At 46.7% G+C, this 26,361-nt stretch overlaps 2 protein-coding genes across 10 annotated transcripts in view; one reads left to right on the top strand and one right to left on the bottom strand.

Moving 5' to 3' along the window:
* The window catches only part of TTF2 (transcription termination factor 2), a 29,164-nt gene extending 15,276 nt beyond the window's left edge, over positions 1 to 13,888 (top strand). For all 6 annotated transcript variants that reach the window (XM_036452700.2, XM_036452699.2, XM_036452698.2 and 3 more), the window contains 12 exons: positions 1,847 to 1,952; positions 3,539 to 3,720; positions 4,435 to 4,588; positions 4,903 to 4,994; positions 5,773 to 5,855; positions 6,246 to 6,379; positions 7,159 to 7,329; positions 9,530 to 9,588; positions 10,391 to 10,541; positions 11,254 to 11,336; positions 12,459 to 12,533; positions 13,050 to 13,888. In XM_036452700.2, the coding sequence (XP_036308593.2) occupies positions 1,847 to 1,952; positions 3,539 to 3,720; positions 4,435 to 4,588; positions 4,903 to 4,994; positions 5,773 to 5,855; positions 6,246 to 6,379; positions 7,159 to 7,329; positions 9,530 to 9,588; positions 10,391 to 10,541; positions 11,254 to 11,336; positions 12,459 to 12,533; positions 13,050 to 13,194 (1,435 nt within the window). In that variant the 3' untranslated portion in view covers positions 13,195 to 13,888. The remainder of the gene's footprint in view (positions 1 to 1,846; positions 1,953 to 3,538; positions 3,721 to 4,434; positions 4,589 to 4,902; positions 4,995 to 5,772; positions 5,856 to 6,245; positions 6,380 to 7,158; positions 7,330 to 9,529; positions 9,589 to 10,390; positions 10,542 to 11,253; positions 11,337 to 12,458; positions 12,534 to 13,049) is intronic.
* A 2,250-nt stretch (positions 13,889 to 16,138) lies between these two features.
* TRIM45 (tripartite motif containing 45) lies at positions 16,139 to 25,145 on the bottom strand. 4 transcript variants are annotated; one of them, XM_036452693.2, is made up of 6 exons: positions 24,334 to 25,145; positions 22,206 to 22,936; positions 21,887 to 22,016; positions 21,186 to 21,300; positions 19,220 to 19,380; positions 16,139 to 18,113 (listed from the first exon to the last, which is right to left on the bottom strand). In XM_036452693.2, exons 1-6 carry the CDS (start codon positions 24,819 to 24,821, stop codon positions 17,789 to 17,791), a joined length of 1,950 nt encoding a protein of 649 aa, XP_036308586.1. In that variant the 5' UTR covers positions 24,822 to 25,145; the 3' UTR covers positions 16,139 to 17,788. The 4 variants fall into 4 exon arrangements, with proteins under 4 accessions (XP_036308586.1, XP_045442952.1, XP_036308588.1 ...); XM_045586996.1 differs by lacking the exon at positions 24,334 to 25,145 and adding an exon at positions 23,883 to 24,314; XM_036452694.2 differs by having other exon boundaries at positions 17,838 to 18,113; positions 19,220 to 19,346; positions 24,334 to 25,141.
* Positions 25,146 to 26,361: the final 1,216 nt, after the last annotated feature.

The following is a 26,361-nucleotide window of genomic DNA, read 5'->3' as shown; positions in this document are numbered from 1 at the left end:
ACTCTTATCCCCAATCAGCCTTCACCTGTGTTGAGAGAGAACTTTGAGAGAAAATGGTGTTCTTTTGCTATATCCTTGTCACCTGCAAAAGACGCTGCCATGTGAGCAGGCCTGATACGCCTGAGTTGTCAGCCAGGCAGCAGCGGCATTCCTGGGTAGAAGAGTTGCTGTCACAGGTATTTCATGATGGTGAATTTCTGATTCCAAACTCACATTCTTTTTCTGTTGGTGTGAATGGAACTAGCCCAGTCTTAAAGAGCATCTTGATACACTACTAATGATTAGTTGATATAGGCTGATTATATTTTTATTAGAGGTCCAGTGCACGAAATTCGTGCATGGGTAGGGTCCCTAGGGCCGGAGCTTTACTTCCCCTGCGGGGGCCTTCCTTCTTTCCGTGCCGCCCCCTGGTGATCAGTGCATGTCATAGCTAGTGATTGAACTCCTGGTCTTCTGGTCAAACTCCCGAGAAGACACTTTGCAAGTTTCAGAAAGTGATCTTTATTCTCTTTTAATATAAACTTAGCCACATATATAAACATATATATATATGTGTGTGTATATATATATATATATATATATATATATATATATATATATATATGGCTTTTATATATATGACTTTTATATATAGAGGTGACTATAATTTTTAATATGTGAATGATCTAAGACGTTTAAGAGTTTAGGATTTGACCTAACTGTGAATTCCTGAGGAGGAATGATCAGGAAGGGGAATATTTCCTCAGATGTTAAATTGAGTCCTAGTCTTTGTCTTTTGGTTTTAAAGATTTTTTTTTTCTTAACTGTGATATAAGGGTCTGAATTGAATATTTGCTGATCTAATTAAGAACGGATTTGTTTCCACTTCTCTCCCCCACCTCCGATACTGAATCTTTTATCCCCTAAAGAACAGGGCAGTGGTCTTTTAGGGGGAAATTGCCAGACTGGTGACCCTTGTATTATACACCAATTCTTGTGACTGAGAGTCCCTTCAGCTGACGAGGAGATTGGGGCAGCAGCAGCAGGCCTGCATGCTTCTCCGGCAGAGAGCACTGAGTGGCCTGCCTTTATTTAGAAATAAATTGCATTGGCTTGCACTTTGATCATACCTGGTTTGGTATTCAGAGTGTATTAGTTGACTGATTGACTTCATTCTCAGTTATGCTTTGTATGATGCTAAGGCCACCTGGAGTCCTTGCTGCCTCTCTGAATTAGGCATGTCATTTTTATCAAAGATACTTATGGACGTTCTCTCAGGTTCACATTATTAAGCTTCTTTGGGAAAAGATTTGTGCCTTTCACTAAGTATCTTTACATGTAAAGAGTGTAGGCAAGGTAAACTCAAAGTTTACAGCGTGATTATACCCACATGTCAAAGCTAGATCAATGGGGTTTTACAAGTCCATTGCAGAACAAAGAGGAGAAAGCGTCCTTGATGAAAGGCATACTGCTTTGAGAGTCTCTTTACTTCCCTGGCCTGGAGCATCATCTGTGTCAAGTCATTACTAAATGTTAGTTCCCAGCATTCTGTACAGGCCAGAGATTATTATCAAGGTTAATCTGAGCCCCGCTGGTTCTCCTTTATGACTCGTTGGATGGGAAGAGGGAAGCTGTTCATGTTATAGTGAGTTAGACTGTAGAAATGATCGGAGGTAAAATGGAAAAAAGCCAAATGAGTCAAGTTTACCTCTTCAGAATTATGTGTGTTGATGAAGGACATAAATGAAGGAATTCTGCCGTCTGTCCATCCAGCCACGGGAATTTTTATGACGAGATCAGCTCTGCTTCTCATGGTCAGAGTCACAGGGTGATCGTTTACCATTTGCTTTACGTTATGTCTACACAGCCTCTCTACGTATGACATCGTGATCACCACCTATAGCCTTCTGGCCAAGGAGATCCCCACAAAGAAGGAAGAGGGACTGGTCCCGGGCACAAACCTCAGTGAGGAGGTGAGGCTGGGGGCTGCCAGGAAAGGAGGGGTGGAGCCCCATCTCCTTTTGCTCAGTCTTGTCACAGCATCAGAGACAGCAGAGGTACCTTCCTGAGGGGCCAGGAGAGTCCTAGCCGGTACACTTGTGAAACAAAGTGCTCTCTGTTCCCTCTCTTTTATTCTAGACCACCTCCTCAGTGATAAAAGGAGAGGCTTGGCACAGTGTTAGCTGTTTACTTATTTTTTATTTTTTTTAAGAAAGAATGATAATTACATCACAGTTGCGTTGGTCATCACACAATTATAGGAAAACCTCACTTGTTGCAATTTTTATTTTAGATTCTGTGGGATATCCTCTCAGGATATGTTTTATATTTGGTGTGAAGACTGGTATTTTAGGATTAGTATTTTGGTATTAGGCCATCATTCCCTGCCTCTCTCCAACTCTCAGGAAAAGGGGTGGCAATAATAAGACTACACATGGGCCAGAGGCTAAATGATAACCAGCGAAAACCTGATGTTTGCTCTGCACTCAGGGAGTCGCAGTTGTCTAGGGCAGAGGCCTTATTGCGTAAGTGATTAAGGGGCTTTTTTGTTCTGAAAATACAGTGTTGCTCCAGGAACTCCTCTTTCACATATGTTTTTACAATAGAATAGTCACAGATTCTGTATGTGGGGAGATCTCTGGCATGGAGACATTTGATAACTCTGCCTTTTTTGCAGATAATTAATTTTGCAGGTTTCTCAGTGGTTCCTCATTGCTTTTAGGATAAAACCTTATTTTTTTTTTACATGATATTTTAGGCTTTTATGGTCTTGCCCTGCTTGCATGACCCTCTTCACCTACACCCCAGCCCTCCCTGTGGCCCCCCCTTGCTCAGCCATAACAAGGCATGTGTGCTGCTCTGCCACGCTCTGCCACCCCGTTGTGCCTTTGTTCACTCTAAGTGGGATGCTTTGCCTCCTGTTTGGTTCAGTGTGTCTTTTATGCTTATGTGACAGCACTCCATTTACCCAGCAAACACTGAGCTGCCTCTCGGGTTTTATGGGTACAGCAGTGACCAAGACTGGGTCCCTACTTCACGTGCTGAAGGATGCAGTGGGGCTTACTATACACTCACAGTAGTGTACATAGTTATCTTGGTGCTTGCTTTTCTCCGGATTGTGAGCTTTCTGAGGGTAGGAACTGTCCGTTTGTATGGCTTAGTATCACACATATGAAAGCAAGGCTTTTAGTAAGTTTTCAGTGATTTAAAAAAAAATTTAGTAAAATTTAGTAAATATTTTATCAAATGAATGAATACCTGGTGAAGTCCTGACCCATAACTATTGCTCAAAAGTGGATTGAAAGAGTAAATGCAAACTCATATTAGAAAACATTTTATTCTTGAGCATCTTGAGCTCAGGGACTGGGCTCTCAAGTGATTTGTTTATTTGGACCCATTGAGAGTTTCCACTCCAAGTTTCTTAAGCTTAATGCTTATTTCAGTGTACCCCAAACTAGGAGGTCAGAGCGGATCTTCAGTGGAGGACCACTTGTTTGTCATCTCCCCTTATCTTCTTGAAGACATACACGTTTTCCCATACTGTTGGTGTGTCTTCCAGGGTACCTCAACACCTTTGCTTCGCATAGTCTGGGCCCGAATCATCCTGGATGAGGCTCACAATGTTAAGAACCCCCGCGTGCAGACTTCCATCGCTGTGTGTAAGCTGCAGGCCCGTGCCCGTTGGGCCGTCACTGGAACCCCCATTCAGAACAACCTGTTGGACATGTATTCACTGCTGAAGTGAGTAAACTCTTTGGGATTATGCAAATGTGAACCCTGTCGATGACCTTCCTAATCATTTCGTATCTCATCGTAAAGCTCTGGTGTATGCCAGGTTATCTCATGTAGCAGATGGCAAGCCTCTCAACCTCTGAAGGGTAAAAGAGTTAATATTTATGAGAAAAATAATCGGTCGATTGACTGGCTGATGTCGGACTTTGGTTACATTCAGCCACTGTATATGGAAAAATATAAAACAGATTAAATTAAAGGAAACAAAATCACCTTTTTTCAGTCCAGTGAATGTTTTGGGCTATTTCTGCTTTAAAGCATATGACCTGGGGTCAGCACTACAATTTATTTGAAGTGAACAGAAAAGAATGCTGACTTTAAAATACTGGCTTTTATTGAAGTCAGCCTGTAAGGGGATATGGAATTTCTTTGCTAGCCTTTTAAGCTTTAGGAATAAATTCTAGCTATTGGTTATATGGCCTGTTGTGACGATACAGACAGTGTGTTAATGGGAAAGTTCACAGTTTTATAATGTGGTTTTCCTTGTTGACCTAGGTCCTTTTGATCTGCCTAGCAGAGCTTTACTGTGACATTCACTTTTAAGAATGATGGGATGGCAGATGTAACAAAATCTGATTTGTTTTTCATCTGATGTCTTTCTTGGTACCTTTAATCTGTCCTCCCATCCTTTTCCTTCTTTCTATGTCCTTCTCAACCAAAAAGATTTCTCCGTTGTGCTCCATTTGATGAATTCAATCTGTGGAGGAGCCAGGTTGACAACGGTACAAAGAAAGGAGGTGAACGGTTAAGTATTTTAACCAAGAGCCTTTTGCTACGGAGAACAAAAGACCAGCTGGACTCCACCGGCAAGCCCTTGGTAATCTCATTTACGTGTGTTCCAGGGAGGGGCCAGGGAAGGATGGGGACCATGTCCTTGTCTTGGGTTGAACAACCATCTGCTTTGCTTCGGAGCCTCTGAACCCCACTTGCCAGGCAGAGCCCTGGGTTGCTGTCCTGCACCCCTGTCGCAGCAGCCCTGCTGTGCTGGTGTTAGGCAGCCCTACTTTTAGGGAAGGGTGGAGGCTGCTGTCCAGCCTTGACTAGATTTCAGTGTCAGCTCTGGGAATTTACTCTAATATTCAGTTAATTTCTGTAACTCATCCTACGGGTTTTTCCCCTTTACTGTCCCAGGTGGTGCTGCCCCAGCGTAAGTTTCAGTTGCACCGTTTAAAGCTTTCTGAAGAGGAAGAGACTGTTTATAGTGTCCTTTTTACAAGCTCAAGGTGGGTGCCATGAAGAAGCACCTTCTCGCTTGTACTGTTGCTTTTCTGTCCGTGGCTTGGTAGTGGGTTCAGGGTAAAGTCTTCTCAGCCTGTATTTCTGGTATTACTGATAAGGCAGATATCTGTTCCTTTTTTATAATCTCCCTGTCTTGCTCCTTACCCCCTCCCCCGCTCACCTTTGTCTCACATTGAAGGCTTTTGAAGCTGCTCTTCATTGGCTTCCTTGCATCGAAGTACCAAGTGATCTGGTCCTTGTGGGGCCATGTTGGGAAATTATCTCTTTGACCTTTGACCTGTTACCCAGCATCTCATTGGAACTTAAAAACAAAAACTGCCCCATAATCCTTGTCATCTGGTCTTTGCACTTTCTGTAAACCCTTCCCCTTCCCTGAATCCAGATATATTCCCCCACTACCTCTCACTTCCAGCATAAATTTATCTTTTTCTCTTTGTATACCTCATGTTTATTAATATCAATAAATAATATTAATAAAAATACTAATTTTTAATAACATCAACATGTCAGTGATTTACATATTAATATTCTAACATTTTGCATTGATATTTATTAATTATTTAAAAATGATTTGGGGGGTTTTCAATAGTTATTTTTCATTGCCTTTGGGCCAATGCTTGCTGTGAGCCTGACATCATTTAACAAGCCCACCTTCATAGTTTTTCGAGGTGCGACTGCAAGCACAGTTAGGCAGTGGCCATTGTAAACCTATTTAGTTGTAGTGAACATTATATGTGCATTTTCTTTTTTGATCTGAGGCAGATCAGCTCTACAATCGTATCTAAAAAGGCAGGAAAGTGGGGATAAGCAATCTGGACGAAGCCCTGATAATCCATTCAGTAGAGGTAAGCAGCGGGGCACTCATACATAACCAATGACAGTGTGCAGTCAGATTCATAAAATCACAGCAGGGAGGTTATGGATTCTTGGTATCAGAGATTTGACCTTAGCTGGGAACCTCAAACCATAGTGTATAGACTGATCTGTAGCATCAGTCCTGGTTGATCTAAGCTTTTTAATTATTTTCAAACTCTGATCTATTAAATATAAGTAGGTCAATAAAAAAACAAAACAAATGCATTTCATTTGGCTTACTTGGTATAGAAGTGTTATAACTATATCATTGGGCCTCAGATCAAAGAAATTTAAGAGAGCATCGCTTAGTTCTTGATTCGTCCTCATACCTCAGTTTTAAACCCTTACTGTTTTCCTGTGGTTTGTTTTCCTTCCTGAAGTGGCACAGGAGTTTGGGTCCAGTGGGCCTGGACGCTCTGTGGCCACAGACTCCCAGAGATCCAGCACCGTCCACATACTGTCACAGTTGCTGAGACTCCGCCAGTGCTGCTGTCATCTCTCTCTGCTAAAGTCGGTAAGAAGGGCCTTTAGCTTCGTGCCAGAAGGGCTGTTAGGAAATTCCTGTCTTTCTGCATCTGGGACCTGGTCTGCTGGACCAAGGAAAATGGGGTTTGGGTGTGTCTTTGGTGTTTGATGGAGCAGAAAAGAGGGTGCTTTTCTTTTACTTTGTTTTACATTAATTTTTATTAATCTTGATAATTCATTCCCATGATGTTGAGAACAGTTTTTATTGTTTGTTTTGTTTTAAATAAGCTTTTTATCGATATAAAGAATGGAAAATAGCATTTTGTTAAGAAGGAAACCGTTTATGAATACTTTGGTATTTTAGGATATCATAAAGCTAATTTAGTTACTTTTTTTATGCCTTTAGGCAGTAGGACTTTTAAGTCTAGTTATGAAAACTCAAGTATTTGTACAATTGGAAAAGTTGCCTTTCTGTTTGAGAGAGGTACATTCATAATTAAGGGGCGTATTTTATTCTTTTGAGGAGTAGTTGTAATGTATCTCGATAAACAGTAGTTTAATTTACTGTTCTATCCCAGCTGGGGAAAAAGAATGATCATGTGATTTGTCTGGCAAGTCACTAAAAAATTCCATCATTTGATTTATCTTTAATCTGGTGAAAAAACTTGCAAAATTACATTTTTAACGGTGGTTTCTCTGAGGAGCTACTGGTGATCAGTGAGAAGACATTTTGCAGTGTGGGGTGTTACAGTCAGCACTGCATTGGCAAGGGCTGTGGCTTGCTGCCTCAGTGCCCACCTGCTCCTGACCCGTCTGTCTCCTGCTCAGGTCCTGGATCCGACAGAACTGAAGAGCGAAGGCCTGCTCCTCTCCCTGGAGGACCAGCTCAGTGCGCTGACCTTGTCCGAACTCCAGAACTCGGAGCCGTCTGCCACTGTTTCCCTGAACGGCGAGAGCTTCAAGGTGGAGCTCTTTGAAGACATGAGAGAGAGCACCAAGGTACTTTGTCGCCTCTGTTCTGGGGGACAGAGTTGGACTCCACACGTTTATCCACGTGGGCCTTTGATGGCAGAGCTAGAACTGCTGGATTTTAACTGCTCACATTCTCCTTCCAGTCTTAAATTCTCATTTTATTTCACAATTAAAACTGAAGTTAGATAGTGAGCCAGCCCGGGCACTGGGCTGGCAGCTTTTGGTCGTGGGTTCCTGGGAAAGGAGCCAATCAGGTTTGTGCGATTTGTTTGGGGAAGCCTTCAAGAGAAACAACAAAAGCTGGACCCTAGAGGCTGTGTAATACATCCGAGTGCCAATGGCTCTGACTTGTCGAGAGGCTTCCATCTGCGCTGGTGTTTCTCACTCGGCCTCCTATCTCTTTCAGTCACTCTGTTCTGCTCATTAGAGCTCCTTAAGGCGGACAGCCTGTCAGAGGAAGGCTGAGACGCACTGCAGCTGTAGCCCTACCTTTCATCTCACGCCCACTGCTAGCCTCAGCCTCTTCCTTCAAAGGCTTCTTTAAAAAGTAACTAGAAAGGCGGTCACTGCCAAGGGAAATGTGTTACTTAAGAATACTTTTAATTAAAACTTTAAAGTATTTATCTAGGTCTGTACCACTCATAATCAAGAGAGACATAAGAAGAGCGCCATATGTGGCCAGACTTCCTGTCTTGGCTCCTTCTGAGTTGGTGATTGGGTTAACACTTACATTCCTAATAATCAGTGTTCCTTGTCTAATACTCGGGTCATGTTTATTCACAAGGCTTCTTAGCATAGCCCATTGGCGGTCGCTCACACCACTGAGGTTGCCCTATGAAGGGAGGGAGTTTTCTCTGGTCACATAAACCTGAGTTCAGGCAGGATGTCACTGGGCTTTGACCCCAGCACATGGCCCACGAATCCTGCTCTCACAACACTTTTCTCAAAACACCTGTGGCCATTCTCTTCACATGGCAATCAGAGCACTTTCTAGAATCTCAAGTTGCCAAGATACCACACGCTTCACATACCTGCTTTTTTACTTCCTCTGATTCAAAATGGTACGGTCCTGTGACTCACTTTCGGCTCAGCATCAGCATGTTTTCAAATTGGAAAGCAGCCGCATGAATGGGGGCCTCTACAGGTCACTGCTGTAACCATAGTGTAGCGTGTAGGGGCTGAGGGCACCTCAGAATTCATCTAGCTCAGCCCAGTTTTTTACTGATGTGGAATCTGAACTCTTCACTGGGAGTTCTAAAGTGATAGTCGTGTGGCGGCAGAGGAAGGATTGTCTTCATCTCCTGGTTCCTGGTCTAGTTTTCTTCCTCCTCCGTTATTCTAGGGATGACCTCTAGGCCCCTTCAGAGGCTTTTGCAAGGTCATTCACATTAGCAGTCAGGAGGAATGAACTGAGCTGCTGCCCAAAGTCCTGCCCATGTGTTCTTATTGACCGGTCCCCTGTGGACTCAACTGTGACAAATAACCAGAGAGCTTGTTTGGACGCTTTAGCAAGTGTTCCTCAGTCTGGACACATCCTCTCCTTCAACAACATCTGGAACAGGCCTTCCCTTGGGGAAAGCCTTTTTACCTTCTTCCCCAAATGTTAAGATGGTTCCTTCTCTGGTTTAGTAATGTGCTAGGGGTACAGAAGTGAACCAGACATATGCTGGCTCTGCCTCCTTGGGGCATCTCAAGTTATGGAAGCAAGAGATGATTAAATGAGCAATTAATATATAGCATGAAGAAGATCTTGGTCATCGAAACAAAAGAAGCTTTGGTAGCACATAGGCAGTGGACACCTGACCCATACTCTGAGGGTTAGGGAGGACCTTCAAGAAAAAGTGACATGAAGCTGACGGGGAACAGAATGGACAAAGATGAGCTAAAGCATGGCTTGGTGAAGGAAGAATTTTCGTATGTCTAGAGTGTCGTTTGAGGAGGGCATAGTGAGAGATGAAGCCGGAGCTGGAAGCAGAGGCCAGAGCAGCCAGGATCAGTGTACAGAGCGTGGGCTTTATCCTAAGCGGGGAGCCACTCAAGGGGCTTGAGCCAGGGAGGGAAGTGACTATACTGACATTTTAGAAATAGCTGCCTGGCTACAGAGATGAGAGTGGAGTAGAGAGGATCAGACCGGAGCAGAGAGGCCATCCAGGTACCGCTCGGTAATGCAGGAGAGTGACAATGCGAAGAGTTCTTAAGCTACATATGTTAATGTAACCTTTTCCAGGTTTCAGCTCTGTTGGCAGAATTGGAGGCAATCCGAAGGAGTCCAGGGTCTCAAAAGAGGTAAATGTGTGGTCTCATTATCCAGGTATTTCTTGTAATTAAGCAAGAAAGTGTGGTATTGCTGATAGTCACAAATCTTAGCGTTTTATATCAAGGGACCTTGAGCAATGCTCAGCAGAAAGTACTGACGTTATAGCCCAACTTCCCTCTGATTTCTAGGGAAAGTTTTTGTGGCACTGGTTAGAAAGGAAGGCCCTGGAGGATCCGAGAAAGCTAAGCCTCCGAGAAGTGTTTAAAGGTAGAGCAGTATCTAAAGAAAACCAAGGGTGACAGATGCAAAAGGGAGGGAGAACTGGGTGAGCCGGCCGGGAGTCCATTTGGTGTTTGTTTCAATTTATGTGCATGTTATAAACCTGCATTTGTATATGTGAAATATTTTGATCTAAAAACTTTGAACTCTAATTAAAATAGCATGGAGGGGTTGGGTGAGGGGAGTAGAGAAGTCCTAGCAGCTTGTTACTATGACTGGCGACGGGTCCCTCTCTGCAGGGTGAGCTCTCAACCCCCAAGGAGTAGGAGGCTGCAGTGCTCACCCGAGTTTAGTCACCACTGTGTCTTCACCTCATTCAGTGCCGGATAGATTGGAAACAACTCGGGAGCATTACAGTCTTTTTTACATTGTCACAATTTATCTATTTATCCACATATAATCTTAAAATGTGACCTAAGCATGTGCCTTTCCCCTGTAGGTAACAGAAGGCCTTTGCTCACCACATGATAACAGGTTCTTAAGACTCATAGGGGCATGGCAGGCTGCAGACGAGTTTAATCTGTTTGTTGGTTGTTTTATCCTTCCTTCCAGTGTCATTGTCTCTCAGTGGACCAGCATGCTGAAGGTCATCGCCTTGCACCTGAGGCGGCACAAACTGACTTATGCTACCATCGATGGCTCTGTCAACCCCAAACAGAGAATGGACCTGGTGGAGGCATTTAACAACTCCAGGGGCCCTGAGGTATGAGCTGGTCACATCAGAGTTATAGAATTAAGAGCAAATTTTTCTCAGTTATACAGAGAATTCCAATGTAGCAGCTCAATTTAAATATATTCCTAGCTTTGATCCCTCCAGGTCTTTTAAATTTATTAAACATTTATGTGGTACATATCAAAGTATGCAGATACTCTAAAGAGAATAAAATATGAGTGCTAAAAGAAGAGGGAGAGCAGAACTGGTTAGGGTCAAGAGAATCTTTGTGGAGGAGGCAAGTCATAAAGAATGGGTAGGATTTGGAGATGAGGAAATACGGGGGGAAAGGGGAAGAATGAGGCATCAGATGATGAATAATAAAACTTTGGAAAGCATTCATGAGTGACGGGAGGATCATAAAGGTGCTGAGGGTAAGGGTGCAGAGACTGATGGGATAGACAGAATCTGGTTAAAGGAAAGTGTATTGAGCTAGCCACTCCCAGTCCTCTGGAGTGCAGTATTTGTATGTTTTGTATTTGCATATTTTGGCAGGCACATAGTGTTTTGAGATTCACTCACCAAAAAACTGAAATGAAAATTTTCTTAAAGGTGGGGCATTTCAGGGTTTCAAAATAGTATATTTATGGCAGCAGAAGGGAGTTTGATAGGAACTCGGTGCTGCTCTGTACTGATGTTGGGCTTGAACCTGGGACAGAGGAGAGTGTATTATATGGAGTTACTGATGTGCTCTCTTTTGTAGGTCATGCTAATCTCTCTTCTGGCTGGAGGTGTTGGTCTAAACCTGATTGGAGGAAACCACCTTTTTCTTCTGGATATGCACTGGTAACAATTCTGGATTTTTCTTGAGTTTCACAGCAGAGCTGGGGCCCAGCAGGCTGGAGGGGCAGCAGGGCCTGCCTTCGTTGGTGACTCTGCTCTATCTGCGTTAGGGAGATGCTGCTGCACTTGTGTGGAGATGCAGATCTAAATAGGGCACAGGGCTAGTGGACAGCCCTAAATTCCTGACCAGCAAGGCTTCACATGCTACTGAAAATAGTCCATTCACTTTATTGTTATTCTAATGTCTGTTTCCATGGAAACTGGGAGCAGGGCTTTTCCTATCGCTAAGACCTAAGACCTACATCCCTCGGTTCTGCCTCTTCAAAATATACTGTATTCCAGACATAGGTGTTTGCCTCCAGGGAACTCTCAACTCTGGAAAAGAAAAAGGGGGAGGGATTTTCTAATTATGTAAGGACTACACTTAACATGTCGCCCTTGGCCTCTCGTGTAATGTCAGCACCAGGAGCATAATAGCACCTTTCCTGGAAATAAGATAAATGGGTAGTGTGTTGTCAGGAGAAAGTGTGCCAGCTTTTGGTTTTCCAGTTATGCCAGCCAGGGATTGCTGCACGTGGGTCTAATTCTCCGGCAGTGGAATCACAGAATATGAAAGTTGAGAAAGGTATTCAGCTTTCATGTTTCCAGGTAACAGCCAGGAATGCAGAGGGTTGAGGTTAGTTGACTTGCCCAGGGTCCCTCAGCTAGTTAGTGACCGAATTTGAATGTTGGTTCCACCTCTGTTACTTACTGTTTGAACCGATAATGCTGAGTCACTATTAGCAGTGACCCCAGTTTCTCATCAGAGGGCAGGAAATATTAGGTATTCAGCTCTCACGTTTCTAGGTCTGCAGCCAGTATAGCCAGGACAGGGATCTGCAAACTTTTTCTGTATATAGTTTAGGCCAGATAGTAATTATTTTAGGCTTTGAAGGCTGCATAGGTTGCTGTTGCATATTTTTCATTGTGGGATTTTGCTTATTTTTCAACCCTTTAAAGCTAAAACAACCATTTTTAGCTAAAGAGCTATACCAAAGATAGGCTGTGGGTTGGATTTACCCATGGAGTTGGCTGCCCCTAGCCTAGGATGTCTGAGCCTTTGAGCTTTACCTCTTTTTCTCCCAGGAACCCCTCACTTGAAGATCAAGCTTGTGACCGAATTTATCGAGTAGGACAGCAGAAAGATGTTGTCATACACAGGTAAGTAAGGGTCTCCCAAGACCTAGGACCCACACTAGTACAGTGAATGCTTAATCAGAAGTGGTTGAGTGATTGAATGACAACAGTGGCGTTTTCTCCAATTGTAAAACCTGTTATAGTGTGAATTAGCCCCAAAACAGATACTCTGTTTAAACTAGCACTGCATGCCTAGCAGAAACTTCCTCTCCATCTTATCAAGACGGAGCTGCTGGTGTGAAAGCTGGCTCTCTGTGCTTTAATGGATAGGGATATCTTTTGCTCATGTTGGCATTTCTCAATCACCTTGCTTCAGAAAGAAAAAGAAAAAAAAAAAAGTCAATTTGAGTCACATAATTTTAAATGTACATATAGTTAGTGTTGTCTGGGTTGCCTAAACTTAAGAGTTCTTAACCAAACCTAAGAAAGCTTAAATAAAGAAAGAAACCTCATTTAAAAACTAAAGCATAATTAGAAGTTAGAACATGTTATTAGATACGCTACCTCGGATTTCTAATTGTTTGCTTGTCTGTGTTTTAGATTTGTTTGTGAGGAAACAGTGGAAGAGAAGATCTTGCAGCTTCAAGAGAAAAAGAAAGATTTGGCCAAACAGGTTCTATCAGGATCTGGAGAATCTGTCACTAAGCTGACCTTGGCTGACCTCAAAGTCCTTTTTGGCATCTAACTTCCTTTGTAGAGCTCAGAAGGGTGCCACTGTCGGTGTGTATTAGGATCTGGGAGAACAGCCTAACCCTGGTCCTTTGGGCTCTCCTTGCATTCCATTCCACCATCACGCCTTCTGCTTCCTCAAGTGAGGCATACTCTAACCCCCAGCACTGAGTGAGTGGCACAAACCCATTAGTGGCTTCACATGAAAGAAAATGGCTTAGTGCTGGATAACTTTGGAAAACAACTCCGGGAGGGTTGTGCGTAAGCTTCAGGAAAAGCTCCGTTGCCTTTCTCTTCTCAGCTGATGGGGGACCTAGTGTTGCTGCCTTTCTAACAGTTCTTCCCTCTCCTGCCCATGAGGCTGCTTCTATAATATTCTCTTTATGGGCCAAGCAGAGAGGACCTTACACCCATTCCTCTGCAGTGGTCTCACTCCCAGGCCCTTCTCCCTCTCAGGGTAAGATCAGAGGTGCCCTATACGTCATTTTGTATTGCCATCATATCATGTAGTATTTGTGTCATAATTTAGTATTTTTATCATTTTTATAGTATTTGTATTTTTACAAATCTACAGTATTCATAGCATTTAGTATTGTGTTATTTAGTCTTTGTACCATAGTATCATTTAGCATTGGTATAATCTAATGTGTCTGACAGTGTAACAGAAATAATGCTGTTTTCATTAAACTGAATTTTCTTTCCTCCTGGGTTCCCAGAGAGACTACAGTTCCCAGTCTTTACTGCAGTTACATGGGTCATATTATTAAGTTCTCACCCCGGGAATGAGGACAGAAGTGATGTAAGTCATTTTTTTTAAATCTTTCCTCTAAAACTTTGCAAGTGATTCTTCAGAGGACCCTTTGGAATGTTACAAGGCCGCAGAGAATTGCAAAGCCTCTAGATTAGAGATTCGTACCCTGGTTGTTGGCCATGGACCCTTTTGGTTCCTGAATGACTGGGACCCATATGCGCCTCCCTTCTCGCCCCAGCTCACCCACATTGGACTGTGACATGGTTTTTTTAAGGGACAGAGATTTTAGGGTTGTTTATATAAGAGTTAGTACCCTAATACAAACCCTTTAGACTTTTATACTTTGGGAAACTCATCAGATTTCCTTCTTCCCATTAGCAACTGTTTCCAGAACACTTACTGTGCTAACGGTGCTGGAAAGAATTGAGTTTTCCCTAGATAGACCCTCCTTTGAGTTGGGAATAGGAAACGAAATCCTCTGTTAACCCAGCCGTGGTCTGGACAGGGGCATTGGAACCTGTTAAAGCAAAAATGCCTTTCTAGGACAAGCATGTTAGAGGAACATAGTCGGTGTTCGTTCCAAGCACTGGTTAGGACAGAGGAGATGTTGAAGTCCAAGTATTCTTGCTTTTGGGCTGGAGAGGAATGAAGGGATTATAGCCGACAGTATTTTTCTAAGGCCTGCAACGGAAAAGACAGTATGGCCTGGTAGGAAGGGTTCGGTTTGGAACTTAGACTTAACTCCAGTCCCAGGTTCACCGTAGCTGGGGGTGTAACTTTGAAAAGAATCCTTCACTTCTCTACACTTTGGTTTCCACATTTGTAAGGTAGGTATTGTTTTCAGAACTCAACAACTACAGTGTGGTCGCTGATAAAATCAGGAACGTAAGATTACCCTCCCGGAGTTATGCTATAAGATCACACCAGGGCACAGATAAATGTCACCTGAGCAGCAGTGGCTCCCAGGCCAGCAAGAGCTTACGAACCCTGCCTCTTGCTGATGGTCTGATAATAGGCTGGTTACACATTTCATGTCCATCTCCATTCTGTTATCTATAAGATACCTAGATTAGCATTTAGCCCAGTGTGCTCCACTGGGAATTCACCAACAGATACCCTGCTATAACCCCTTTGACTAGCTGGACGTTGTCAGAAAGCACGTTAGAGGAACATAGTCGGTGTTCATTCCAAGCACTGGTTAGGACAGAGGAGATGTTAACTTGGAAGTGTAAGTAACAAGGCCAAGAGGGAAGTGCCTCTTCCCCGTTCTGCTTTCAATTCGCATTCACTTCACCCAACCGTCTCTTCACTGAGACAGACCTAACACATGGGTGTACAGCCTCTGCAATGAAGCTGAGCGACTTTCAGAGATTAGGGTGGGTGGGCTGGCAGGTGTAACGTGTACGCTTGTTGCCCAAGACAGCAGAGGTGTTTATCCTGTTATAGTACCCCAGGGAACGAGGGCTGTAATTATGGCTCTTTTTTCTGATCTGTTAGCACCAGAGGTATAACTTACATCATAATACTGCATCGTGTGGATGCTTCGGTGCTCACAACTCAAAGGTGACTTCTGAAGTACTCTGTTACCCTAGGGTAACAGAGTACTTCTGAAGTACTCTGTTACCCTAGGCTTTTTTCCCCTTTACCTTGGAGTCTTGGGCTCTGCAGTTCACTCATCCTTTGCCAGGTTTTTCAGCTGGCAGGGCAGCTAAATTAAATTGAGGGTAGATTCCACTGTAGCGCAGGCCAAGGAACATCCCTGCCCCCACCTGCACAAACTTTCTTAATATCTGTAATGGAACCATTGCCATTAATATTGCTTAAGGGTTAGGGCATTGGCCAAAAACTAGGTATCTTATAGAAGTTTTCTGTTGCTCTTCTACGGTAGTGTTATCTAATTATTGAAATATTTTCCAACTGAAATAAGCTTTTTATCCTCATTTCTGAAATCTTATTCATTAAAAGACCGTGGTGGTGGGGGAGAGAATGATGTAACTACAATAAGCTTCTTTGTAGCAAGCAATTCCCTACATGTCAGAGGTCATTAGAAAATTTAAGGCTGGTCCCCAAAGTGCATTTAATTTATCCAATGTGTTTGAGAGAGGCCGATTTTTTTTTTCTAAGTGGTATATGGTTAAATGGCAAATATTGTAGTTTAGGGAAGGGAAGTCTGGCTTGTAGAAAGATATGAAGGAGATCCAGACTAAAATTTCTAGCAATCACTTTTTTATTCATTCAACAAAATATTGATTAAGCTCTACTGTGTGCCAAGAACAATGTAAAATACACAGGGACAAATACAGTAGTTAATGCCAAATCTCTGCCTTCATAGAGCTTACAGTCTAGTATAAGAGGACAGACAATAAGCAAATAGAATATTTATGATAGATGGTGATTAAGCCAAGTAAGGGTAAAATAGAGTCCTGGTGAGGGGAGGGTTGCTCTTTTGTATGATATACTTAGGGTCCTTTCCAGAAAGACACTTGACAAAGCAGAAATCTGGTGGTGGTGGAGGTGTGTGTGTGTGGGGGGGGGGGGGGGGGGGGGGGTGATAAGGCTACAAGACAGAGTACTTGGAGGGCTTGAGAGCACCAGGCAGGCCAGTATGGCTGCAGTAGAGTGATGGGCAGTGGGGAGGATGGGTAGGGAATGGGAAGAGCAGGTGATACAGGGTCTTACGTGCTGACATAAGGACTGGCTTTGTTCTCCGTACCATGGGAATCCATTGGAAGGTGTTGAGCAGAAACATGATTGTCTGGCAGGAGCAAGACTGCAGTAAAGGCATGAGGTTCTATTTCAACACCACTTCCCTTTGTCTACTTACTACTTGTGTGCCCTTACGAAGTAGTCTTCTAGGCTCTGGGGGTACGAGATGAACGTGGTATGGAGGAGGAGGAAGGGGACTTCCATCTAAACAGCAAGATTACATGACAATCCATTGAATCTGCTAGTGAAAAGTGGATGTGATAAAAAGAGGTGTTTATTCCTGTGGAAATTATCTATATAAAATGTACCTCGGAGAAGTAAAAAAAAGGTTAATTACCAAAAAGTCAGGGACACGGTGATTGGTGGGGTGTCCTCCATGTCCCCACTGGTTGCCAGTGGAAATGGTCTTGTAATGCAATGAGGAAAGGTATTTTCTAAGACTCGCATGGGAGAATGAGTGGTACTTATTGGCGTGGAATTAAACCCCTGAGTTCTCAAGGACCCATCTCCCTCTATCCCACCAAGAAAAAAGTCCATTTTGTCTTTAAGCAGAGCTAGGATTAAAGCTAGTGCCCAGAATTTCCACTTTTTCATATTTGCACAGACCAATCCAGCATCAGGCTAGCTGAGTTTGTATTCCCAGCTTGCAGCCCATTGCGTGTGGGGTCCGCATGGCCACGTGGCTATGGAGGGAACATGGGAGAGTGCAGGGAAGCAGGAGCAAAACAAAAGAAACTAGAGGAATAAGAAAGAGAATTCCTTTCAGTTTAACCTTCTTACGATTTTGTGCACTCGCAGTGATTTCACCCTCTAGCCAAGGATTCTGTTCCTAGGTTTGATTGACAGGCAAGCATCTTTCCTACATCACCCCGACTTTACTGCGCATGTGTCCATCTTCCCCTCCCCCCAGTGATCTGCAGGGACTGGAACAGTGGTCCCTGGGAGTGTGACATTGCAGCTTCCTGGCGAAGCTGCCCAGATGTCCATGCTTATAATGTCTGGCCTCCCTTTTGCTCCTTTCCTATTATTAGCTAGCTGGTGACAAGAGTAGCAAAACTGTCCCCATGATCTTGAAGTTTAATGGCATAGGTACCTTCATACCCATACAAACAGAAGCCAGCCTCCTGTGACATATAGTGGTGGCGTCTTGTGCTCAACCACCCACACATACAATCGGTGAATAACTCACAAAAAGTATTTGCGCTCGAGCATCTAGGTAAGGCACTTTGTGTTTAATTCTATCAGTTTCTTCAGAATTAATCGAGGTCCGGGGTCTGGTGATCTGAAGCCGTGCTGGCTGCAGCTTTAGCGGGTTGACCTGGGAAACCGTCAGAGTGCCACCGTCCTGAGTACACTCCTCGCTGTGCTCTGCCCGCCTGTCCACGTGCATTCTGACTTCTCCGAAAACTTCCCACAGCATGACCAGTGGGGACGGCCTGGGTGGCCTTTGTGTCCGTGGCCACAGCCCAGGTACCCACCTGTGTTATACAGAGAGGAGAGGGGGAAACACCATCAGTACCCATGGACATTAAAGCTCCTGGCAACATTCCAGCTCCTGGATGTGAAAACATCTCATAAAAACCCGGTGAGAGGAACAAACTACCAGATGCCCCTATAGTCAGAACTCCCAGGACTGATGACAGCAAATCAAGTAAGATGAGCTGAAGTTCTGAGAAGAGTGTTATTTTAACATTGTGCTAACTCAAGGAGATGAGCTCGTTTGGGTTTTAATTCTGAAATAATACAAATAAAAGAGTGGTGGAAATAAGAAGATAGATCCTAAAATGTTTATAGCAAAGGGTGCCAAAGCCACACTGAAGGCCCGCCATTGGAGTAAGGACACAATAGAACGCTTTTAAAAACAATTAGATCTCTTGCCTGAGCTGAATCCTCCCCCCAGAAGAGTCAGACCTGGTTCAGTTGATTTAATCATCCATGCCCCCGTCCCTACCTCATTTGGGACTTCTTTAACCTTTTACTAGTATAAGGAACAGGATGGGTTAACATTGGTTATGCTGCCAGGTTGCTGGAAAGAGCAGAAACGGGAAACCAAGCTTCTAGGGAGAAGCAGGGCTCATGGGATTGGTGAACTGTATCAAAATGAAAAGAGCTCAGAGCTTGTAAGCTTGCTGTTTCAGTATTCAGAACAAAGAAGCTTTAAACGAAAGTTTTAGAACTGTGGTCCTTGTAGCCACAGACTATATTCTTTCTTTTTATTATGTTAGTCCTCACCCAAGGATATTCCTCCATTGATTCTCAGGGAGAGGGGAAGAGGGAGGAAAAGACAGGGAAACATCAATGTGAGAGAGAGACATCAACTGGCTGTCTCCCACGTGCTCCCGCTAGGGCCCGGGCCAGGGAGGTGCCTGCAACCAAGATACATGCCCTTGACTGGAATCGAACCTGGGACCCTGTGGTCCACAGGCCACGGTCCATCCACTGAGCCAAACCAACCAGGGCCACAGACTATATTAGAAACGAAGCCTAAGGCAGAATATCCCAAACTTAGTGCCTGTGCTAATTCCCACTGCTGGGAGACGGTCCCAGAGGGGAAGGACTTTCAAGAGCGACTGGCCTTCCTTACCTGGCATGGTGCCCCCGCAGGCACAGCGAGCCGTTTTCTGGCCTCCGCTGGAGCAGAACGTGCAGCAGTGAAACACGCCCGGGTGCGGGTGGTGCTTCTTCCTCACGGTCACGGTGAACGGCGAGCCCTTGGGTGTTCAGACCAGGAGCAAAGAACGGCACCTTACGTGTGAGCCAACAGGATGTGCGGAGCATCCCGTGTGCTAGAGGGAGGGTAAGTCACAGGCCTGCCCAGAGAGGGGAGCACTAGGGGACAAGAGCCAGCTGGGTGCTCAGCCAGGAGTCTGCGCTGCCCTCCTAACACCTAGACCACGTGACACACTGGTAAACCCTGTCTGTGCTTTCATGCCACTCACTCGGTCTTAGCCTCTCCGTCCTTGAGGAATCTCGGTTAATCCGTGGAGCGCCATAACCAGAGGCCCGGACATCTTGTGATTCTCCAGTTTCTCAGCCTCACACGTCCTCCCTCCCCTCATATACTGAGCTACCTCCTTCCCTTCCACCCCTCCATCCTGGACACGTTTGTGTACCCACCCTTTTATTCTGGGACAGTGAAGAGATTTGCAAGGGAGAAAGGTTAAGAGCGTGGTTATTCATTCTCAAGTCAGAAACTCTCCTACCTGCCCCCTTTCCTTCAAGGATAACTTCCATTCTCCAGCTGCTAGCCTATGTTAAGCAATAAATATTCAGTAAGTGTTACTGTGTGCCTACCCCTATGTGAACCATGCAAAGTCGAGAGTCTGGCATATTAAAGCCTTTCAGATGTTAAGTCTCTCTGCCTTTAGAGAATTTACAATCTATCTTAAAAATAAATTGGAGTTTGCTGAAACCGGTATGGCTCAGTGGTAGAGCATCGGCCTGCGGACTGAAAGGTCCCGGGTTTGATTCCGGTCAAGGGCATGTACATTGGTTGCGGGTGCATCCCTGGTGGGGGGTGTGCAAGAGGCAGCTGGTCGATGTTTCTCTCTCATCGACGTTTCTAGCTCTCTCTCTCTCTCTCTCTCTCCCTTCCTCTTTGTAAAAAAACAATAAAATATATTAAAAAAATAATAATAACTTGGAGTTTAAGAAAATGGGGTCAAATTATGGTGTTGCTATGCAGGTACTGTATGCTTTGACACATTTGGTGTCTCAGTCTAATCAGATGATGATCTCCATACCTAAAAATGGTTCGGAGGAAAAGTGAAATAAATGTATGCAAAAATACCTAACCCACGCTGGCACACCGGTTAGGCAAGCGACGTGTGGCTAGTGAACAATGAATCTTCTAGTACGCAGACCACAGGCCTGACATGTCATGACTCCATGGTATTTGTGTCCCTGTCAGTATTGATTTCCGGTTGGGGGGAACCTCTGGTTACTCAAATGTCAGCAGAGAGATTCTGCTGGAAATGTTGAGTATGGCCCAAGTTTTTAAAAATTCATAATCTCTAGCCAGAAACTGTTACACTTGTCTGTGGAGGTGGTATAGTAACCATGGTAACAGTTAAGCATCGATGTCAACAGAGAATCACATGGGCAGCAGACAGATGACTAGGCAGTTGAAAGGAGAGGGTGTATGCCTCCCAATCATATTCCAGTAAGTCCACCATCTGGTCATCGTCCGAGCCAGATTTTATTTCTTGAGTGTGTATTCTTGCCTGCTAGTAGATTGTCCCCTGTGATTAAGGCATCTTTCCCAAATTCAGAGTTCCAACAAGCCAATTGGGAGAGTGATAAAATACAAGCATCACTGCCCAAAGGTAAAACGGGGCTCGAGAATTCTTAGGTACAGCATCCTCTGGTAAGAACGAATCACAGAATCGGGGGCATTTCCAAAGGGAAGGGCAGCAAGAAGGAAGAGAATCCTATTCGGTCCCTCTCTACAGCGGATGCTATGAGAAAGGTCTCCACATCCGAAGGCGACAGAACCCACGAGGGCCAGGGCGAAAGGAGCTCGGAGAAGCGTCCGCACAGGCCTTACTCACCTGCACGTGCTGCTCTTTGACGCAGACCAACACCTTGTAGATGCCAGGCTCCTTGGGGGTGTAGGAAACGCCGTAGGTCCCGTCCTTGTTGTCTTGCACTATTGTTCGGACTGGACTGGACGGAGAGAAGAGTTCCAAAAAGCCACTCACTCTCACCGCCTGCATCATTGCCCACTATTTTAGGCTGGAAACTACACCATTCAATTCAACCAACTTTTAAATGTCCCCCACACAAGATGCTGCTCCCACCTGCCTCAGAAACTAATTTCACAACAGAGGGAAGTGAAATAAACACCGACTTCATCTGCTGTGTGGATGAGCTCCATGGAGACCTTATGGCTCTGCTGTGGCCTCCTGTACTCTGTCCTTCCCTTCCCTCATCGGAGCCACGTAGCTCAGCTCCCAATACAATTCAGTAGCCAAGTGGGGTTGAATTTTGAGAAGGGCACCGTTCAGTCAAATATAGACTATTTTTTCACTCTATTCAAAGCTTGGGATGAAGACAATCGGGCAGATCGGACCTTTGGGAGAGAATTGCATATAGGCATGGAGCCCAGAAGAGACACCTGATCCAATTGGCCATATTTTTAGTAGCACCACAGGGAGGCAGATGGTAACCACCACCATTACCAAGCCACCATTGCTTCAGACCTCAAGCTTCCAGTGTCATTGCCCAGGCCACGTGACTGTGTGGTACAAACCTGTCTTTCTTATCCTTAGGGACAACGGCGACTTGGATGTTGTCTCCTCCCCTGCCCATGCCCTCTCCCGCAGCGTCCTTACACAGCAGGGTGAAGGAGGCCGTCTGCCTCTCCCGGGCTCTGTGGAGATCTGCAAGATAAACACAGTCCTCACCTTCATGGCGGAGGCGGTGCCTCCCTCCCCAGGCCACCATAGAACAAAGGGCTGTGCTTCCCGTGCACGGTGGTCTCCCTGTTCCCTTTCCCCCCTCTTCCCGTTCTGTCTCCCAGCGCCATGTCCCTATTCACTGCCCTGTGCCAACGGGCAGTGCTTTCCTACCTTTTCCTTGAAGGACACATTTGGCTGGATCGACCTCTTTGGTATTGATGGCCCCGTAAACTTCATAGCCACGGCACCGGCCTTTCTCCTGAGGAGAGAAGCAGATCTTGTCGTTGACTCTGGGACGGGCGCTGTACTCGACTTGGTTCAGCTTCGTGAGCCGCTCCACGACCACCCCCTTGGTGATGAGGATCTCCAAGTCGGAGCCGCTGGTCAGCAGGTGCTCGGTGAACTCCACTCCAGTGCGCATGTCCGCCAGCAGCTGCTCCAGCTGGGCCTTCTGCAGCTGCAGGGAGTTCTCCTGCTGGAGCCGGATGTCTTCCAGCTGCTTCAGCAGCCCATCCCGGTGCTCTTCGACGGCCTTGATGTAGCCCTCGGAGAACGTCCGGATGTCGGCGGCCACGGCCTGCACTCGCTGCTGGAGGGCACTCTTTGTGTCTTTGACCTGGGCCAGGGCTCCCTCCAGGGCCTCCACGCGGGGCTGGGTGCCTTTGAGGAGCTCCCGCACGGAGTCCCCGTGCTTGTGGATGACGTTGCCGGCGAAGTCACAGGGGTGCTCCCGGTGCGCCCCCACCGCGCAGTCTCGGCACACCGGCTGGTCGCACAGCTCACAGAACAGCCTCAGCTCCTCCGCGGGGTGAGCGGGACACAGGATGGCCTTCCCAATCCGGCTGCAGTCCTTCAAGTCCTTGAGGTCCACCATGGTGTGGTAAGTCGTTTTCTTCTGCCTCCTGGGGGCAAGCAGAGTCGGGAACAGGACATGAGGGAAGCATTCTAGTGGGGAAACAGCCCCGCAGTTGTGAGAGCATGGCCTCTGAAGTCAAACAAACCCGAGATCGGTTCCTGGCTCTAATCTCTGAATAACGACATGATCCTCCCTGATCCCAGGCCCTCCTCTGTGCAGTGGGGATAGCACGTGCCTGAGAGGGCTGTTGTACAGAATGCATAGCAAACTAGGGCTCTCTTGCTCAGGACATGGCATTGCAAAAGGCTGTGGCACTAAGTTTACATCTTAGAACTTTGCCCAAAGAGTGAAATCGGCAAGTTTAGACAAGAGCCACAGCCTCCTCCTCCAGCAAGCTGGAGGTGAGAGCACGGTGAACACCCAGCCCCAAGAAACAACAGCCCAATGGCACAGCGGTAAACCCCGGCCACCGAAAAGCAGCTAGCTGGCCCCGTAAGCCTCCCTCAGCTTTTATCTAAGGTGTGGGTAGAGCTCTTCCTTTGGTCAGTGCCTACATCACCCAAAGCACCAAGCTAGAATTGTCCTCAAGAGTTATCGACATCAGAAAGAGGGAAATCAATGATCAGAAGCAAAGCTCTTAGCACCCCTCTTCTCTGTAGCTCTCCAGAGACTCAGGGGAACTCCTGGGAAGCTGTGGTGCCTGTTGGGGCAGAGGAGTGGCTGTAGAGAAAACGGGGTCAGCTGTTCAGCTGGCAGCAAGACAGAGTTACAAGTTAAAAATAGACCCAAGACTCCTAACTTGTTCTGTGGGTGAGGCCAGAGAATAAATGGAAGGCAGAACTCAAAAACTACCTGAAGCTAACCCTAAACCTTGGGTTATTTTATATTCTAATGTGTTGGAATGAGCACCTGTGACTTCACCAAACACTGGGAAGCCAGCATGGACTAGCAGGAAGCAGATCTGGATTGAAAAACCAGTTGTTATATGTTACCACCTGCGGGGCTGTGGGAAATCATATATCGAGGAGCTCGTTTCCCCAATAAATAGGGGTGGAAGCAGTGCCTACTTTTTTTTTTTTTAATAAGAGGGGCAAGGATCAAATGAGATCGAGGCAGGAAGTACGCTATTCTATTCATTCTCTTTCTCCAACACCCAGTGCCATTACTCAGCATACAAATAATCGATGAGCCAAGGACCCCGTGAACGTGCTTTGCCACCAGAAAAGGACTGTGCAAGCCTGGGATGCTGTTATTGCTGTGGGTATTGTCTAAGGCGGCAGGAAGATACTACCACGCTATAGAGTATTTGCTGTCGGTGGCTCTTTGACCTCCCATGGCATTTGAGAAAGCTTTCCTTCCCATCTGCTCACCAAGGAGGGATGTGGCTCAACACCTTTCTCCTCTACTCCTAAGCCACACCAGGTGGGGGTAGCCCGTCGTTACCTATGCGCCTGGCAGCAGAAATGGCACAGATTGGCTTTGCAGGTCTGACACCTCTTCTCCACGTCCCTGTCGCTGCACAGGTCGCACACCAGGCCCTGGCCTTCCCCACGCAGACTCTCCAGCATCACATCATTCATGGCCAGGTGGTCTATGGTTAAAGCTTTCACTCCGCCCATGGGCAGGTCCACCTGAGCATCACATACTGGGCAGAGGATGCCGGTCTGCGGCTGCAGGCAGGGTGGCTTGAGTTCCTGGAATAGTGACCCCTCAGAGCTTGCGTCAGAGTCTCCCCCTCGGATGTCCACTACTGAGAAGGGTTCCAGCCGCTCCAAACAGGTGGTGCAAACTGTGTGCAAACAAGGCAGGAGCCTGGGGGCTTGGAAAAGCCCCATGCACAAAGGGCAGTGCGTCTTGCCGGAGTTCCCCAGGGCAGGCCCACTGGGGAGTTTGCCCATGAAGCCCAGCAGCGGCTTCCTCTTTTCTGACATATTCCCCACGTCTATGCCCAGTATCAGAAAAGGCCCCGGGCAGTTCTGTAAGGGAGTAGTTGATTAAGCCCACCCAAAGAGAAAGCTCCCGGCACGGGAACAGAGACCATGGGGAACCGCTCTCCAACAAATAATCAAAGGGCAAACGGGGAGAGGATTCCTCCGAGGAAGGACCCACCGCTCTGCTCAGGAGTGCCCCCTCCTTTCCACGGCATCCCATGCCAGACACACCCACGCCTGCCTCTGCCCCCCAAATCCTCCCCGGAAGCGCTTCCAGGTCTAGGTCAGGCGTTAGTCTCTGGCTGCTTCCTCCTCAACCTATCCCTGCACCTCTCAACCCCACCCACCCCCACCCTGCCCTCCCACCCCACTGGTGCCGCGCCCGACACGCGACAAGCGCCCTCCTCGCCCCCCGTGATGAGGTAGGGGGCCTCCCGCTCCTCCCCTCGACCCGGTCCTGGGGGGGAGGGCACACAGCGGGCCGGGATGTGGCGAGTCCGCACCAGCTCCTCAGCGGCCGCAGCCTCCCCAGGTTTGGACCCCAGGTGCTGGAAGGCCCCGGCCGCTCTTCGCACCAATCCCAGCCCTCCACTCAGGAGCGTCCAATCACCGTCCGAGAGGGGCGGCCCGCCCTCTAGATGGACACCACCGACACTCAATAAGCTCTGGAAATCCCACATCGCCTGTCCACTCAGGCGGGGAGGGGAGAACCAAACAGAAGGGCGGGGCGGTGGGAGGGCTCGGGCCTCACTGATGGGAAAAACACACACAAAAAAAGCAAGGTGAGGAGTGAGCGGCATAGTAGAGCCAGCGTCACCATTTTACGGGGATTGTTCTCTTTATCCCTGTGGTGTCAGAGAGGCCAGAGGACCACTTGATAGGCCTCGGGGATGGCCTCCTTGGCGCGCTCAGGAGGGTCCCACCAGCCCAGACTGGGCCCTTCCATTGGTGGTTGGGGCTGTCAGTCAGGCCGGGCATGCTGGGAGTTGTAGGACGAGACGTTTTCCTGTTTCCGGATGTGGCGGCGGCGGAAGTTTCCCCTCAGGGCCTAGAGTGCCCGCTGGTGGGCCTCTGGGGCCCGCTGGCACCGGGCGCTTTGTGGGACCAAGGGCCCCGCCCCCGGGGCTGGAGAAGCCGCTGTTTCACCCGCTACGATCAGGATGGAAATGACCTAAGGAGTTGAGTGTTTGTCGCCCAGAACGCTACAGTTCATGCCTGACACGGAGCAGGTTTGTCCCGATGTTTTTGCCAGTCCCTCCAGGAGGGCCCGCGGGCGGTCACAATGGGATAGTGGAGGATGCCAAGGAGGGTAGAAATGAGCCCTTTGTGGGCTCACAAGCTAATCAAGCAGATGAACTCACTGAACACCCTTGAACATGCCTGTGTTTATTGGTGCCCTTACCAGTCGTCTCCTGGTTCGGCCATGTCATGTGGCGCCTTTGCTGTTCCTGGGACCTGGAGCCTCTCTCCCCAGAACTCCACACGTGGCAGCACCGGCTCCTCAACTCCGCCCTCTCTCTGTCTCCACCGCTTAGGCCCG

Source organism: Pipistrellus kuhlii, unplaced genomic scaffold, assembly GCF_014108245.1.
Source record: "Pipistrellus kuhlii isolate mPipKuh1 unplaced genomic scaffold, mPipKuh1.p scaffold_m20_p_24, whole genome shotgun sequence".
Taxonomy (NCBI): Eukaryota; Metazoa; Chordata; class Mammalia; order Chiroptera; family Vespertilionidae; genus Pipistrellus; species Pipistrellus kuhlii.
Note: the sequence above shows the minus strand (reverse complement) of the source record. Positions and strands in the feature narration are given on the sequence as shown.

Excerpts from the sequence above, each read along its gene's own strand:
- TRIM45 (XM_036452693.2), bottom strand. The coding sequence starts at position 24,821 with ATGTCAGAAAAGAGGAAGCCGCTGCTGGGCTTCATGGGCAAACTCCCC. Across the intron at positions 19,381-21,185 it reads TCAAAGAGCAGCACGTGCAG|GTGCCGTTCTTTGCTCCTGG; the intron begins GTGAGTAAGGCC and ends CTCACACGTAAG. Across the intron at positions 18,114-19,219 it reads CTGCGGGGGCACCATGCCAG|GTGGGTACCTGGGCTGTGGC; the intron begins GTAAGGAAGGCC and ends TGTATAACACAG.